The sequence below is a fragment of the Caretta caretta genome, chromosome 4 (genome assembly GCF_965140235.1).
Source record: "Caretta caretta isolate rCarCar2 chromosome 4, rCarCar1.hap1, whole genome shotgun sequence".
NCBI classification, from domain to species: Eukaryota; Metazoa; Chordata; order Testudines; family Cheloniidae; genus Caretta; species Caretta caretta.
In genome coordinates this window covers 39,528,053-39,546,009 of record NC_134209.1, presented here as the reverse complement: position 1 = coordinate 39,546,009, position 17,957 = coordinate 39,528,053, and the positions used below count along the sequence as shown (strand labels likewise).

The window sequence follows — 17,957 nt, the reverse complement described above, 5'->3', positions numbered from 1 at the left end:
CCCCGTCCCCCTCCCCAAAAAAACAAACCCACTCTCCTGTTGGTAATATCTTATCTAAAGTGATCACTCTCCTTACAATTTTTTTTTTGGGGTGGGGGGGGGGGGGAAGAAAACCTGGATTTGTGCTGGAAATGGCCCACCTTGATTATCATACACATTGTAAGGAGAGTGATCACTTTAGATAAGCTATTACCAGCAGGAGAGTAGGGTGGGGGGAGAGAAAACCTTTTGTAGTGATAAACACCCATTTTTTCATGGTTTGTGTGTATAAAAACATCTTCTGTATTTTCCACAGTATGCGTCCGATGAAGTGAGCTGTAGCTCACGAAAGCTTATGCTCAAATAAATTGGTTAGTCTCTAAGGTGCCACAAGTACTCCTTTTCTTTTTGCGAATACAGACTAACACGGCTGTTACTCTGAAACCAGTTCCTCTAATGGTATCCCTATTGTACTATGAGGAGATGAGGTAATTTATGACACCACTTGAACGGTATGCAGTATATTCCTCCCTCACAAATGTGTCCAGTCAGTTTTGCTGATTTCAATAGGAGGGGGCGGTGGAGCCCTGGAATAGTTTTCTCTCTGTCCACTTCTTCAGTGGGAGCATCTGGCTGGTACCTGAGGGCCTGATTCATGTAGTGTTTACATGGCCATGAAGGGGAGGAGGAATCATAGAAATAGAAAGTGGTAGTACATCCTGTTAGGCCTCTGATTCCAGAAATTAAAAACGATTACATGTGAGGGAGGAGATGAATGTCAGGGCACAAAAGCAAAATGTTTCCTAGGCAGTGACTCAGCAATTTGGCAAAGGCATTTTGGTTTCACTCCCCAAAGTAAGGTCTGGATATTGAAATGTTAGAACCAATCACTTTATTATGGTGTATTTTGTTTTGTTTACCCAGGAGGATAAGAGTCGTCCTTATATTACATCCAGTCCAACAAATGGCAAGGAGTCTGTTAAAGAAGGCTGGCTCTCCCAAAATCCTTATGACACCCATTATGGTGACACTCACTTTTATGATTACTTCAGTGACTGCTGGAACTGGACAGTGTATCCTAAAACTCGGTTTGCCTCGGAGTATGGATTTCAGTCCTGGCCCTCTTTTAGTACATTGGAAAAGGTAAGGCAAAGCTTCCATTTTCATAGCTTTCCTGCTCCCTGTTCCCTTTTGGTCTTGACAGTGAATTACTGGTCAAGAAACTCTGGGTCCGTGACTATAGTTGAAATGACACAAATTCCTTATTAAGAGGAAATGTTAGGTTTAATATGACTAGTAGAGACAGCTTGGGATGTACATCTTTCCCCTTTTAATACATTAAACTTGGTTCCTCTCATGATAGCCAAGATAAATACCTACAGTCCTAATTTATTACCATAGGTCATTCTTGCTGTGTCAGAGTCCACAGCATTGCTATAATTTATTATAATCTATGTTTTTAAATTTGCTTTTCCAGTTTTAAACAATTGGGGACACATTCTTGAACTCTCTAAACACAGGAGCTTGTATTGATTAAAGTATTAAGACACTGATTGTTGAATCCTGTCTCCTCACATCACAAACTTAACTCTTGATTAACCGTTACACACAGCTTCCACCTCCATTGGATCAGAACCAAAAATACGTTGTGCATTTTTACTTGCTGTAGTAAAAGCAAGCCGGCTAGTGACCGATTAGTGAGCTTGTCTTTTATATCATATGCACTGTTGTTGTAGCTGTGTCAGTCCCAGGATGTTAGAGAGACAAGATGGGTGAGGTAATATATTTTATTGGACCAGCTTCTGTTGGTGAGAGAGACAAGCTTTCGAGCTTACACAGAGCTCTTCTTCAGGTCTGGGAAACGTTCTCAGAGTGTCACAGCTAAATACAAGGTGGAACAGGTTGTTTAGCATAAGTAGTTAACGCACATTTCAGGGGACCATTCAAGGTGAAGTGGCCTGTTGACATCCCTCCATAGGAGGGAAAGGAATAGGGGGAGACAGCTGTGGGGCAGGGGGTTGTTAGTGGGTTCTAGATTGTTGTAATAAGTCATAAATCTGGTGTTCCTAGTCAGTCCATGATTTTGAGCAAAGTTATGAATATAAGCTCCCAGGCTCGTCCACTGACAACAACCCCACTCTTACCCCCCCCCCCCCGGAGCCCTCTCTCTGAAGCTGTTTTTCCCTCCTCACTTCCTTTCCCCTCTCCTTGGCCACTGACTCTGTGAAAGCTTTGTGGGCCAAATTCTACTGTAGGACAAATAAGTGAAGTTCTACAAAACCAGCAGAGCCACCCCTGCCTGTGTGCTGAGCCTTCTGAATTTGGCCCTCTGTGCCATGGTCTGTCCATCTGTAAGAATATAACAGTTACTCCACCAGGTGTTGTGGGCTTCAAGACTTAAAGGTACTCAGATGAAAGGCACTACAGAAACATAAAGTATTATTTTAAATACTCTAGGTGATGGCAAGAGGCTGAAATGGATATTATTCACCTTTCTTGCTATTCAGCAATCGATAAGTACCTGGTCCCAAAGATCAGGAGCATGCATGTTTAGCCATTTCTTTATGATCCATTTTCAAACTTTTCTGTGTTTTCAAAAGGTTTCCTCTACAGAGGACTGGTCTTATACAAGTCATTTCTCCCTCCATCGACAGCACCATGCAGCTGGTAACGACCAAATGCTACATCAGGCTGGACTTCACTTCAAGCTGCCCCAGAACACAGATCCTCTAAAACGGTTCAAAGATACGATTTACCTTACTCAGGTAACCGTGTGTCACAATCTGGTGACAGATACTTCTATCTAATACAGCCATCGTTGTTATTAGCAGCTAGGGGGCCTGGTCTCGGTCAGTATGTTAGGCACTGAAGAGACAGTCCTTGCCTTGAAGAATTTACAATATAATTTAATGTGGGTAAATTTTGTGTGTCCCTGACCCTTTGTAGTGGAGAGAACAGGGCATGAAAAGCCTCTCCAATTTCCCCTCTTTGTTTCCCTTCTCCCGCACCAGGACTAGTGATCATCTCAGGGGATACTTCTTCCATGCAGCATAAATTACTCCAGAGAAAATGGGAAAGGCAGGAAGAAGTTGGGCCTTGACCCTCTACACTGACCCAGAGAGCAGGTTGGACACACTGATTGCAGCAGGCTAGGGAAAGATTATACCTCCTTGCCACACAACACCTTGCTGAAATCCCCTTGTAACAGCACTTCTCCTGTACTGTCTCTTGGTCAGAGTTGTGCCTTTTAGGTACAATCTAGCTCAAAGAGAGCATGAAAAGCCCTGTCTGTCTTTCTCTCGCTGACCCACACAAACACACACACAATGTTTTGAGAATAGTTAACCAAATTAAAAATAATCCTCTTTTTAATATATTTGCTGAACAAGGTTATGCAAGCCCAGTGTATAAAGGCAGAAACGGAGTTCTATCGGCGTAGTCGAAGTGAGATAACCAATGGAGAGGGACATACAATGGGATCACTCTACTGGCAGCTCAATGATATCTGGCAGGCCCCTTCATGGGCTTCTCTAGGTAAGTCTTCCAATTGCCATCAATGAAACCTCTGATTGTGCTTTTTAAATTTCTTTTTATTATCTATAACTTTTTTCATCAGAAATACCAGTTCAAGAATAAGGCTCACCATTATTACCTGGATAACATATTTCTAACCATCTACTAATACATCTCAGCAAACTGGTTTGCAGGATAAGCCTGATACTAAAACTGAGCGGGGATGCAAAGCTGTTGGTCTTGATATGTCATCCTCCTCAAATACAAACAAAACGAAGAGGAAAACAAACCTTTCAGTGTATCCACTCGTTAGTGTTTGTTTCAGAGTACAGTAACCACCAATCGTAAATGTAGATCCAAGAACCTTTATAACACAAGGCGAAGATGCCCTATAATTCTTTCAGTGATGCAGGCCCTAGTTTAACTTTTATGTCTTTTAATTTAAGCAATATTAATGTCTTTTGAGTATAAGACAATATTTAAAACAAACAAGCATAACTGCTATGGAGTGGTAGCCGCACTGTAGTTAAGGTTGAAGTTAGCTCCTCATTATAAACCTAACTTTTCAACAAAAAGAAAAGGAGTACTTGTGGCACCTTAGAGACTAACAAATTTATTTGAGCATAAGCTTTTGTGAGCTACAGCTCACTTCATGGGATGCATTCGATGAAGTGAGCTATAGCTCACAAAAGCTTATGCTCAAATAAATTTGTTAGTCTCTAAGGTGCCACAAGTACTCCTTTTCTTTTTGTGAATACAGACTAACACGGCTGCTACTCTGAAACCTAACTTTTGAACATCTCCCTAGCTTCCCCTGAAAGAAATTGATCTTCCTTAAGCTTACATGCCACAGCTCATCCAGGATAGTTTTTCTGAGGAGTGTGGTAAAACTCAAAGATTTTTGTTTTGTTTTTTTTTAATTTTTCCATCTCCAGAGTGGCGAAGCCTCGATACTCCAAACTAGTTTTAAGTATCAGAGGGGTAGCTGTGTTAGTCTGTATCCACAAAAACAATGAGGAGTCCAGTTCACCTTAAATACTAACAGATTTATTTGGGCATAAGCTTTCATGGGTAAAAAACCCACGATGCATCTGAAGAAGTTGGGTTTTTTTACCCATGAAGGCTTATGCCCAAATAAATCCGTTAGTCTTTAGGGTGCCACTGGACTCCTCATTGTTTTTGTGCAACCTAGTTTTGTTTGTTTGTTTGGTGTTGCTGCAGAGAAGTGCCTTTTAGTATTGTGGAAAAGGTTGAAAGATCTAAAGAGTTGTTTTTAGTGCATATGGAGAGCAGTATTTTTAGGGAAGCATACCAATAAATGAGGGTTAGCTATATTTACATAAATATAAAAAAACATATAATCATTCAATAAGCTGAAAGATTATGATGTTTTTTCTTAGTAATAAAAACATCTAATTTCTCAGTCAATGTGTGTGGAACTTTGCAATATGTCAAGACACACTAGGACTAAATTAGTTGAAGAATCTATAGTTCTAATTAAATAGCATATAATGTGATCTGTATATATCCAACAATGTGTTTTATTTCACAGCATAACGGGCCTAGTTTAGGTTGAGTGCAGATGTGTAACTTGCTTGGGTAATAAATAGTAAGTGAAGGAGAACTGCATGGTCTGAGGGAAGTGGCTGCATTCCGTAACTGCTTATATCTAGGTGACCGTATTTTGAGGTTTAGGGGTTTTTTAAGGTGGAAGGACTGTTCTGTGGAAGTATATAATACATTTACCTACTTGTTATATGATGCTTATCATCTTTACATCTCAAAGCATTTTACAAAAGAGGGCAGTATCATTATCCCCATTTTACAGATGGGAAAACTAGAGGTAAAGTGACTTTCCCGAGGGACATCCAGCAGGCTAGTAGTAGAGCTGGGAATTGAACTCAGGTCTGTTGAATCCCAGTCCATTGCCCTATCTATGATTTCAACCTCAGTTATTTCTTAATTATTGTTTTAGTTTACTGATATATGCTGCAGAGAAGAAGTTCATAGTTAAAGAAATGTTGGAATATGGTCAGTTTATGAAAAGGAGGTAAACGTAGTTTTTTCTACACCTGCCCCTGGGTCCACCTGCCAATTTTTGTGGTTTTACAGTGACATCTTCTTACTTCTTAAAGTTTTTCTCTTCCCTTTTCCTGTGTGGAAGACCTCCACCTCAAAAACCAGAGGAAACAACTATAGTGAATCTGTCTTTAAACAACACGCTGCTTTACCTTGGCCTCATGATGTCAGCCAAGACAGTAGTCCAGCCTTAACACTGAGGTTCCTCAACTTCGTGAATTTATGCTGTAGAAACATAGTGTTTTAATGTTTGTTTTTCTGAATTTTGCAATAATCGACACATTCTTACAAAATAAGTACCTTAAAAAGGAGGAAAAAAACTTAGTAAAATGTCTCAATGTACAGATGCATTGACAGATGATCTGATGTGATGAACATAAGGATGATTTTTTTTAACTACAGAACAACTAACGTCATCACAGCATATGTCTTGCATGGTTTAATTAGTCATAGCCTTATTAATGTCAATTTTCAGAAAGGAAGCTCAGCAGAGATACTGCTGTCCCTTTGTTTCATTTTATTCATTTTAGTCAGTGGATTGAGGAAAAATTTAATTTTCATTTAATTAGGCGATGCAGTAGAGGGAGTTTTGAAATGCAAATGTTGGAATTAGTTTTCTTTGCATTTCAAAACCACACTTCTGCATTTCTTTAGGTTGCACAGTGGCATCGCTGATGAATACTTCCTTTATTTAGATTTGTTCTTTCATAAATGGCGTGCCATGGAGGGGTTTACATAATTTTCCATATAGAGTGGAAGTGTGTTCCTTCTTGAAATGGGGAGAGAATTGAGAATTAAGTATTTGTTTATATATTAAAAACATTTACCTGGAAAGTAAGAAAACACAGTGAAGCCCTCTTGTCTGCATGTGACTCTCTGCCTCCCTTCAGAAGTCAATGTATCTCCTCAGATTTTGAATGTTTGATTATGATTTTGGAGCCACTTGTGCTGCATTGATTGCTTTAGCATCTGTGTGGTGTGTTTTCAGTGAAGAATGCTAAGCTGTAGCTGGAATTTCTGCACCTTCCTGCACAGATGTCACCTTGAGGTATCTGATTCAGCTATCAGGAGTTTTACAGATTGCTGAGTTTTATTGGTTAGAAGTGTGGGTCCAATACTTAGTGTCCAGTGAGCTGAAACCACAGGGTTTTAAAAAAAATAGATTTAAATTTGTGAGATTGGATGTGAGGAAAGAATTCAGCAGTATGTTTCTCGGGTTGTGTTAAATGGCGCTGAGCAATTAATTTAGAATCCGTTACAGTGAAGAAAGCTATCTTCTAGATGTTAGATGAAAAGGCTTCAGGAAACAGTGAAAGATCTGGGCAGTGATGTCTTATTCCAGAGTGAGTCATCACCTCTTGTTCTGAACGTTGATGTTGTGATATAAAGTACAGTCCCTGTTGTGTATGTCATAATTTGGAAGAGATTTGGGAACTCAGATTTAAACAACAGTTCATTTAAACACAGAAAACTAGTCCCAGGTTTGTTTTTAAATAGCTTTTGCCCCATGTCATACGTGCCTACAACAGGAATAGTTAAAGCCAGAAATTTTCACACTGGCTGCTCCTTCCCAAGATTTCTCACTGCCATTTTTACATCAAGAAATCTTTTTAAGTAAATCCAGACAGTCAGGCTTAAACACTTGAGCTGTCTACTTTGCAGCCAGCATGAAGAGGGCTTATCTCTCAATTCTACCAAAAGTCACTGTCACAGTTGCAGCAGCCATAGTAATGGCTCCAAATATTCTGTGATTCTTGGCTGCAGAATTAACTGTACAATCCATCCCTTGCTGTGGAACTGTGCTCCAACATGTAGGCTGTTTTGTATTATTTAAAAAACTATTCCCCATCAACCCATAGCTAGGGGCTTGCACCCTGAAGAGAAGCTAGGGTGGCAGAGGTAGGGGGGAAATGGAGATTTTCTGAAAGTTTTAGATTTTCAAGCCTTCATTTTTCTTTAAGTAAGCGCCACACTGAATCTAACATGCTGCTTGCTGAAATCTCGCTCCATAACTTAAGGCCAGGGTGAAGCACAACCAACTAATCAAATATTCAACCAGTCACGTCTTCTCAAATATAATTGAAAATACCAGCTTTATTTCTGCTTCCAGTGATAGTTCAAATAGGTTCCTGGCAGTCCCTTTCAGCTGTTTCATCTTTCGTATCAGCTGGTGCTTATTAGTCTGTGTCTTTTGCTGCATCTAATTCCTCTTCAGCTTCCCCATTTGCCACCTCCATCCTACTGCAAACAGCATTTTTAGTAGAGACTTTTCTCATTTTAATGTTTGGCAGTTTCTTCAGATCGCCATCCCATTCTCTGAAAATTTTAAGCCAAAACCACCAGCTTTCCCCCAGACGATTTCTGTGATGCAGTTGTGTTATCAGTTCACAAATCTGTGGCATATTGAAAAGAGAAAACATGGGCTTAGCATAAAATAAATTGAATTTAATATCGAGCTAAATGTCAGGGGATGCTCTTTGATATGCTTCATTTTCATATTTTAATCCAATAAAAGCCTTAATTTTCAGAATGTAAATGAAGCTGCTACAGAATTTCCAATCTGCTAAATTAGCGTGCCACTGAAAACATGGGCCTTGCCACAGAAATTAGTCTGAGCTTGCAGCAGACTCTGCTCGAAACCTACGGCTAAAGGCACCTGTTGCAAAGACTGCCGAAATCCCTGAGATTCTCATGGCAATCTTGAAGGCTTGAGAACTGCACTGCCTCCCCCAACTCAAAAAGCCTGATGCCCTTTTTCCAGAGAATGCCATTATATTTTTCTTTGCTGTCTACACAACACGGCGTCCATTTTAGAGACAAGAAGCTGCCACACATTTTGCTTTGTTTTGGACCAGCTACTCCCAGTCCAAGCCTCCACTTTCTCTTGTTCATTCAGGTTTTCTGAAGTCCCACAAGAAGCACGTGTAATTTAAATCAAACGAACCACAGAGTTAGCCCCATCTCTGAATTTTACCGTGGCCTCCTGTCTCCCTGTGTGTCTGCCATTTAGACTATAAACGGTTCAGAACTGGGATTATCTTTGTGTACTAGACAGCACCCACACACTGTCTGAGCTAAATGACTTATAATAAAGTTACTGATGACTTGTATGTTTGAAGAAGCTCTATGAAATATCTGGTACTGAATAGCGACTAGGCTCAGCAACCCTCCAGAAACCCTTTTTAAATTTCACCCTTTAATGCAAGTCAACAGCATTATGGTAAAACTGGAGTTCTTCCCTGTGCTGTCAACCTGCACTGGCCACGCTTTGGTGTCATAACTTAGAAACCAAGGCTGTCTCAGGGATAATGCCCAGGATACTGAAATGTACAAAGTTGTACGTACTTCTAAACAAGCACCAAAGCAAAGCAGAAGCTTTTGGTTATTGCAAATATCTTCCAACATCATGAGCTTTGTTCATGTTATCTCAGATGAAAAGCCACAAAACAAAATTGGACAGGGTATAATTTTCTTTCATCATAAGGTTATGCAGACGAGTTGGTGCCTCTTTTTAGTGATATTCCAGTGGAGAGGATATATGGCTGAGCAAGGATGGAGTTAAAATGTTAACATTAAAATATTGACCTAGATAGGAAAGGAGTGGGGAGAAGATGGACATTGACACAAAGATCCATATTTTCAGAATGCTACATAATGAGTGTTCTTACAAGACTACTTTTCTGGAAGTATCACACCTGGGGAAACTCCACTATGGCTGGCTCACCCACTGTGCTGAGCTTTATACCAGATTTTGGTGGTATTTGTGAGGAGATGACATTTGATGGTTTCTCTAATCTGTGAATGGCTGAATTTTTGATAGCATAATAAGTAATAAAGTACAGCTCCCCCTAAACCGGCAAAGTAAACTGGAACATGCACATACAGTATGTTTAAGTATTTTATTTAAAAAACCCCAAACAATAGAGGTAACTTCTACAGATGGGCCTAATTTTGAGTCTGCTTGGATTCATAAGTTTGAAAGTCTGACTCAGGCTTACAGGTTTATGTTTTGTTTAGGAGGAATTGCAAAAACTGACCAAGAGAATGGGAAGAGGGAGATTCTGATGAAAAATGAAATAGGACAGGCCAGATTAATCTCTCATTAACAATGGTGTAAGTCTGTAGTAACCCTACTAAAGCCAATGGGTTACTCTGGATTTGCAACAGCATAACTGACAGCAGATTTTGTCTAACTGTACATGCTAAATACATGGTACACACTTATGCCAGTCCTTTGTAGTGGTGATTCTTCTATCCCTATGTATAGCATGTATGCTCTTTTTTTTTTTTTTAAATTGAATCACCCTGAGAGGAATGTTAATTACAGGAACCAAAGGTTTGTAGAACTCAAACTGGTATTGTGAACCTCAAAATGAATCAGAGAGATTTGTAAACCCAGCAACACCAGCCAGACCTTCATGAGCTGCAACCTCATCTCAGGCATGTTCCAGAGCCTGGACAAACTACGGAAGAACGCTTTTTCCAGCGTCATCCTCTTCGGCACCAACAACGACAGCATCATCTCCGGCATCTGGGTCTTCCGCGGCCAGGAGCTGGCCTTCCCATTGAGCCCTGACTGGCAAGTGCATTATGAGTCCTATACCTGGAGGAAGATGGATGCAGACAGTGAGGAGTGCAAGACGCTGGTCACAGAGTATTTCACGTGGGAGGGCGAATTCAAACATGTCGGCAAAGCCTTCAACCAGGGAAAGATCTTCAAGTGAGGGCGCTGCCTTCCCACCGGCTGGGACAGCACAGACTGGCCAGTGAGGGACAACAGCCTCAGGGCAGCAGCCAGTGGGAGTATGGACTGCTGGGAACTGTTCACCAGGGGCCAAACATCAGAAGCCTGGATCAGTGACATGAAAAATAAAAACCCCACATGCTAGTTTAAAAACAAACAAACAAAAAAAAAAACCACAAGATTTTCTCATACCATTAATATAACACATGGCCCAGTGTATTATTGATTGATTTTTTTCTGTGTTACTTTGCTATTCTGGTAAATTTAGTGGGAGGGTTTGAGCAGCACATCAGGTTCAGTTATTACTACTGTCAACCTATGTAAAACAATTGAATTCTTGGTCACCACACGATAGGCCAGATTGTCTTGGGCCCTTGTGGGGGTATATAGAAAGGGGAGAGAGTGGGCATAAAGTACCTCCTATCTTTCTGCGTTTGCCCTACACAAGATCCAGGGACAGCTGCAATTACTGTGCTTGAGGGAGTGCAGGAGCTGCTTCCTCTTTGTGCCCCTCAGGTTGCATATCCTCCCCCAAAGGGAGCAAGAAAAGGTGTGGAGAAGACCAGACCATAGCTCCTACCTTTCTCTCCCCCAGACCCTGGTGTGGGCCAGGCCCACCAGAAACGGGGAGAGGAAGTTGCAGTATCATAACCTATGCACTGGGGTGGGATCATGCCCTACATGTTCACAGCCAATCTCAGATTGTGTCTGAATCGTGCTTTCTTTAATACTCAGAGTATGGGGGCAAGTGGAAAATGCTCCATTACTTTGCCCAGCATTTCTTTGCCCCACTGTTGCCTGTGGGATATGAAGATGACGGCGTGCTGCACATCTACGGTGTGTCGGATCTTCATTCAGACTGTGAGCTGACGCTCCAAGTAAGTGCTGCCTTCTGTCTGTCAAAAAGGTCACCTCCTGCTAGGGAAAAGAATAGACAAATATAAATAAGTGCTTGGATATGGAACAGCGATCCAGTAAGTCCATGTCCAGCCCTCTCAGCTCTCCCCTGCACCAGTGCTTCAGCTTCTGAGAGTTTGTTCGGAATGTGATTGTGGGCTGACCTGAGTCCTGGTATAAATGGGTTAATTAATCCTCCTATTTTGTCTTGTTTTTTAGACCAAGAGTTCTTTGGGGCAGAGACCGTCACGAACTATATCTCTGTACAGTGCTTAGCACAGTTGGGCCCTAACCTGAGGGTGCTACCGCAGTGTATATAGGATCATAGAATTATAGAAACATAAGGCTGGAAGGAACCTTGAGTCTTAAATTTTAAATGGTAAAGAAATAATAACTCCACTAAAAATACAGTCCAGATGTAAAAGGTGATTAAGTTTAAATAAGAAACAAATTAAAAAATTTCATCTTGTAATTCAGATTACAGATTCAGGCCCTGGGTGTATTCAGAGTTAGATCTAAAGACCCTAGTGAAAAAAGTTGTTATTATTTTATTTTATTATTATTTATAATTACTGTTAGCCTTCCTGAACCAATGCAGCTCTGAGAAAATACACTGGATTATTTTGTGGCTTGTGAGGCATCAACAGAACTGGTAACTCAGTTTCAATTGCAGGCCTCCTATGCAACCCTATTATCCTAAAATTATGCCCCAAGCTACATCTGAGTGATCCCGCAGAAGGTTGTAGGATTATGCACATGTGTATAAGGGCAATATTATGCATGGGCCAGAAAGAATCCTGTTTGACTTTCAGATTCCATAGTTGCTTGGTTTATTATTATTTATTATTTGTATGACAGTAGCACTTACAGGCCCCAGATGAGATCGGGGCCCCATTGTATTGAGTACTGTATAAAAATACATTGCAAGAGACAGTTCCTGAGTTGAAACATCTACAGTATAAATAGACAAGACAGACAAAGGGTGGGAAAGTAAGCAGGCACAGAATGGAGAAGTGACTTGTCCCAGGTCAAACAGTAGGTCACTGGGAGAGCTGGGACTAGAACTTGTCTCCTGATTCTCAGTCCACTGCCCTGTCCGCAAGACCTTGCAGATTCTTTCAGTTTACAAGGGTGGCAGTTTAAAAATAAACAAATAACAACAAAAAACTCTTGTAAGCTGCAAAAAAATAATCAACGTGAAAAACACAGTGCTGTTTTTGCAAAGCCACTTTTCAGAGCAGAGCTGCACTTTGTGGAGTTGCTTGTCTCTGGTTTGAGTTTAAGCCTGTGTCTGTAATTCCAAAGCTCTGGTGTAGTTAGAGAGGCACGTGTCTAGTATTCACTTCTAGTATAGATTTTTTGATTAGCAGTTCAAGAACATTTTAAACTTGTGAAAAAGAGTGATTAGGAGGAGCTTTAGGATCTTTTTCTGGCTGCTAGCACCTCTTGTGGTCGAGTGCCTCTTCATGTATTCTTTCACATCTGCTCTTTTGCAGTTACCTCATGCTAAAAGTAAGCCAAATGGATCACAGTTTTTGTACAGGAGGCCGGTCCTGTTGATACAAATGAGGTCCTCTGGCAAAGTTGTATTTCACTGTGTTAACACAATTCCAGGGATTCCACTTAAAATCACGGCTTGTCATTTCTATTGATCAAATATATTAAAATTCTCTATACAAAAGCTCTAGGCATCGCTGCAGGTCTCAGGTAATACAGGTCAACTTTAAATAAGCATAACCAGCAATTTCCTGAACCAGAAAAGGGAGGGGAGGCAATAAACCCTTACCCCAACAATTCCAGTCCCTAATACACCCCAATCCAGCCACCCCTGGCATCAGCTAGAAAAGAGCTTTGCAGCATGTCCTAAAGATCAACATGTTCAGGCTATTTGAGACAGAATTGTTGCTTAGTTTAAATAGTAAAATGGGTAATATTTATATTCGTTATTATTTTAATCTTTGCAAAGTCTCTTCTTGTCTGGGGTAGAAATCATCTTGAGGCTATGTGCCATGTACTTCCAGGAAAATGTCTCATTCTGTGAGTAGCTGGAAAATCTGGGATGTAGGGATATTTTTGTAGTGATATTGTTTTCTCTGTTAACAGTTTGACCCCCCCTTAATCTCTGTCACAGGTCCGTGTGCACCAGTGGAGTTCTATGGAGCCAGTGTGTACCCTTGCTAAAGAGGGTGTGACCCTTAAGGCAGGGAGTGCTGCCCCAATTTACAAGGAACCCGTAAATGACCTGCTGAAAAGATGTGGGAATTGTACCAGGCAAAGCTGTGTTGTCACCTTCTACCTTATGGGAAAAGGCGATCTCCATAGTCCTGGCAACTCTCACTTTCTATCTTCGCTGAAGGATGCGGTGGGATTGGAGAAAGCACAGCTCAGTGTAAGCACCAGCTGTCCTAAGTTACTTTCTTTAGTCCTGCCAAGTTTGTCTGCTGTGGAGTTGTGAGGGGTGGGGGTGGTGTCTATAACGTGATGTCTTTTGCTCTTCAATCATTTGGCAGTAGCTTTTCTGAATCTCTGCACAGAGGAGTTCAAAGTGAGTTTTTCTCCTTCACTGGTTGTTTCTGAAGAAATGCCTAAACATCACTAGGTCCCCCCCTTTTATATGAAGGCTGCATTTCAGTCGATCAGAGTACATCCCACTTGTTTGATGCAGCGTCTCCGTCTTCGTCTCTTTTTTTGTCCCCAGTTAACAAATGGCACTGTGACAGGTATTCCAACTTCTGATTAGTATCAGTTTCCAGCGTTAACTGCTAGTAATACAGTAAATGCCGAACAGAATACCAGTTATTGGTAACGATATTACAATGGAATTGCCTCTGCTGTCCCAGGGATGTTGTGGCATGACTGACATGCAACTTTGTACGGTTATTTCTGCATTATACAAAATTCTGCACTCCAGCTAAGGAGTTCTGATTTGCATAATGGCTTTACAGTTACTTTCCAATATCTGTACATCATTTCAATCCTTGTGTCTGCATGAAAAGCAATATAAGTGATAAGTACAATTATTTACTTTATTGGCTATTTCCCCCAGAACTGCCTGCTGCCTTAGATTCTCAGACTCCCTTTCTACCATGTTACTCTGACTGTCGTTGCTGCTGCTCTCCGTGCCCCCTTACTCGAAAACTCTTCCTCAGTAGTCACAGAAAAGACACTCTAAAAAGCAGGATGGGTTTACACTGTGTTGCCTCTGATTCCAGATCAGATTTGTTCAGTTAACAAATAAAAAAGTGGGTCTGATTCGCCTCTCACACCAACGTGCACAGGAAAAGAATTGGCCCATTTTTTTTTTTTTTTTCCAGACAGGACTACAGATTCAATCTGGAATCTGAAAAGACAGATTCTTTCTAGCTGACATCGCCAATAATAAAAGCTCTGCAGTTAGAATTTAGTTTATGAGTCTCGTGATTATGCAAATTCTGCTCATTCTCCCATAGCTGTGTTGTCTAGCAGGAGAAAAACATAATAGCATTAATTTTGTCAGTAAAGTAAGCAAATATGATTTAGAGTATATGTACGTAGAAGATATGTTGGGTAAAAAGGTGGCGCTTTTTTTTTTTTTTACAGTGTCACTTTTCTGATCATAATCTCATTTTAAAATATCTTTGTTAACACAAATGCTACTTTTTGTATCTTTGTTTTGGGGTAGGTTTCACTTCAAAAGCTTATTTAAAATATACTGCAAATCTAACTGTGAAAACAGAAAAATCCAGAGTATGCTGTTTCTCTTACGAACTAAAAAAAAAAGCAGTTTTTTTGTCATAACATTTATTTAGTATATATTTAATATGTAACTTGCTGATTTTTTATGTACCATTAATGTTCAGAAGAGAGATGCTTCTGTAAAAGAAAAATGTTGAGTGAAAATGTATCTAGTTGTGTTTTTAGACTGTGTAGAGTGTTATTACTGAAAAGTTTACAGTAAAACGTTAAACCTATTTCTGAGATCTCACAGCATGCCTTATGTGTCAATTCTAAATATATTTTAAAGACCCTCCTTTCTTACACTAGCAGTAGGTGACCTGCTACATTGCCCTGATTTATTCTTCTTTTACTTCCACGGATTTTTATTACTGATGTAGCAAGAAGGGACAACAACCTTAATATCTGAATGTATGGGTTGAGAGAAATGTTTTGCCACGAGAATAAATCTATCTAGCACCTTGTGACTTTGATAGGATTGCACTGGGTGTAAGTCAGTATAGAATTTATCCCATTATTTTTAGAGGAACTGTCCTTATGGAAAGTAAATAATGATAACATTCGATAGAATTTTTAAACCAGCCTATAGTATTCTGTAGCAAGGCCATAAATCTCTGTTAAGTTCTGTAGGTTTCTGGGATGCTTTGTATAGAATCTTATCGGCTTTATCCCTATTAAATTATATAGAACATTCCATAAAGGAGGTGGAGAGGAGAAAAATAATTTTAACAAATGTATTTTCAAAATACCTTCCATTACACTGGCCTACAACTTTTACACTGATTGGTGAAGTTGTTTTTACTACACAGACTTCTGTAATAATACTAACTTTATTTTTCTTCCTCTTTCAGGCCACTATTTCTCAGCAAGGTGACCTGTATACGTTTGTTCTGCAGACCACAGCAATCGCTCCTTTTGTTTGGCTGGATGTAGGGAATATACCAGGGAGGTTTAATGACAACGGCTTTCTCATGACTGAGAAGAGAAAAGTTGTGGTGTTTTATCCGTGGGAGCCTATCCGCATTGAGGAACTCGAAAAATCACTCAGCTTGACTTCACTGATGGACATTTACTGAGGAAATCTCATGTCCTTTATTGGAAATGCTTCCTGTAGTGGTAGTAGAATAGAAACTGGAAAACTTCAAAGGAGTATAACTAGGGCTCCGTGTTTGTCACAGAGGTCGCAGAAGTCACGGATTTGGTGACTTTCCGTGACCTCCATGACTTCTGTGGTGGCCAGTGTGGCTGACCCCATGGCTGCCCAAGCAGCTGGCTCCAGGGTCAGCTGCTCAGGTGGCCCCAGGGACAGCCACGCTGGCTGCTGCTGGAGAGGCTCTGAAGCCAGCTGCTTGGGCCAGCAGCAGCCCGCACCAGACACGTGCCCACAGCAGTGGCCCTTCCCCTGTAGTCCGTCTCCTCTCTTCACCCCCCCCCAGCTCCCGTCCATGTCTTTTATTAAAAATACCCGTGACTAAATCTTAGCCTTAAATATAACTAAAGATTAAGAGAGAGCAGATAAACTGACCACAGAATGCGTAGTTCACACTGTCATTTGTACATTCCTCGCTCTTGGTGTAATGAAACGATGTCAACAGAAAAACTTACATATAATATAGAGCAGTGGTTCTCAAAGCCGGTCCGCCGCTTGTTCAGGGAAAGCCCCTGGTGGGCTGGACTGGTTTGTTTACCTGCCGCGTCCACATGTTCAGCCGATCACAGCTCCCAGTGGCCGCAGTTGGCCACTCCAGGCCAATAGGGGCTGCGGGAAGGACGGCCAGCACATCCCTTGGCCCACGCCGCTTCCCGCAGCCCTCATTGGCCTGGAGCACCAAACCGCAGCCACTGGGTGCTGCAATCAGCTGAACATGTGGATGTGGCAGGTAAACAAACCGGTCTGGCCCGCCAGGGGCTTTCCCTGAACACACGGCAGACCGGCTTTGAGAACCACTGATATAGATCATATGTCAAGGGTGAGGCTGCTTTCTCAGGTAACTGAAAATATATATGTCAAGGGGTTTTGATGCCTCACTTCCTGGTTACCAGGATGCAAGTAGGATCTGTGATAGTTTTAGAGCCTTGAATATCTCTCTAGCCTTAATTTTTCACATCGGTGTTTGTATCCTCTGGATCTCAGGAGGAGGCGATACACTTCAAATTAATGTCTCGTGGATTTGTCACAAGCCCCAGAAAAGAACCAGCACAACCCTGCCACTCTGGGAGCAGACCAGGGACCAGACAGTGACTCGAGTCCCAATCGGTCCCTGGCTCTCCCCTGATCTAAGGGAAAAGTCGCCAGTGCGATCCCTTTTCTTAGTGTAGATCACTACCTGCCCCCTACCTAGACACCTGTGCCAGACAGTGTCTTTCTACCTAGACACCTGTGCCTGACCCCGGGAGACCGCCTTTCCTCTCCATGCTGCGACCTACAGCTTGGGAGTGAGGGAGAAGAGGGAATTGTTAACAAAGGCACGGAAATGAGGAGGAGATGAGGCTGTGACAGCAACTGAACAGAACGTTTTTTTATTATTATAACAGTATTTGTCATTTGAAAAATTTCAGCTAGTTCTAGTACCCTTGGCCATAGCAAAGCAGCCCTTCACCTCCCCAAGGAATCTAACTATGGTTTTATGTGAAGTTCCTGAGGTTTTTCACTCTTCTGTTCTTCATACACCATTTTGTACCTTTACCCTGCCCCACTCAGACACGCCCCACAAGTTCAGAATTCAGCACTGCAGCGCCCTCTGGTGTTTGTCATAGACTTGAAGGAACACCCCCAACATGATTCCAGTGTGTAACACGAGTGAGCAATGCACTTTGTTGCAGAGTGCTGAGTTAACAAGGGCACTTCAACTTCCTGAGAAATCTTTGAAATCAAAGGAGCCTTTTGTGAAGCGTTGGAATAAAGAGGATCTGTGCTGTGCTCTGTGAATCCGGAGGGCTTTTGTTTTGTGTGTGTGTATTTTACAAAAGAGCCCGCTCTATGTTCCTACAGTATTCAGAGGAAACAAACAATATTGCAAATTGAAATGAT

General features: G+C 41.3%; 1 protein-coding gene across 3 annotated transcripts in view; it reads left to right on the top strand.

The window, feature by feature from the left end:
- MANBA (mannosidase beta) overlaps window positions 1-17,846 on the top strand; it is a 75,977-nt gene extending 58,131 nt beyond the window's left edge. For all 3 annotated transcript variants that reach the window (XM_048846629.2, XM_048846630.2, XM_048846627.2), the window contains exons 12-17: window positions 904-1,122; window positions 2,580-2,744; window positions 3,369-3,513; window positions 11,051-11,193; window positions 13,344-13,601; window positions 15,778-17,846. In XM_048846629.2, the coding sequence (XP_048702586.1) occupies window positions 904-1,122; window positions 2,580-2,744; window positions 3,369-3,513; window positions 11,051-11,193; window positions 13,344-13,601; window positions 15,778-16,002 (1,155 nt within the window). In that variant the 3' untranslated portion in view covers window positions 16,003-17,846. The remainder of the gene's footprint in view (window positions 1-903; window positions 1,123-2,579; window positions 2,745-3,368; window positions 3,514-11,050; window positions 11,194-13,343; window positions 13,602-15,777) is intronic.
- Window positions 17,847-17,957: the final 111 nt, after the last annotated feature.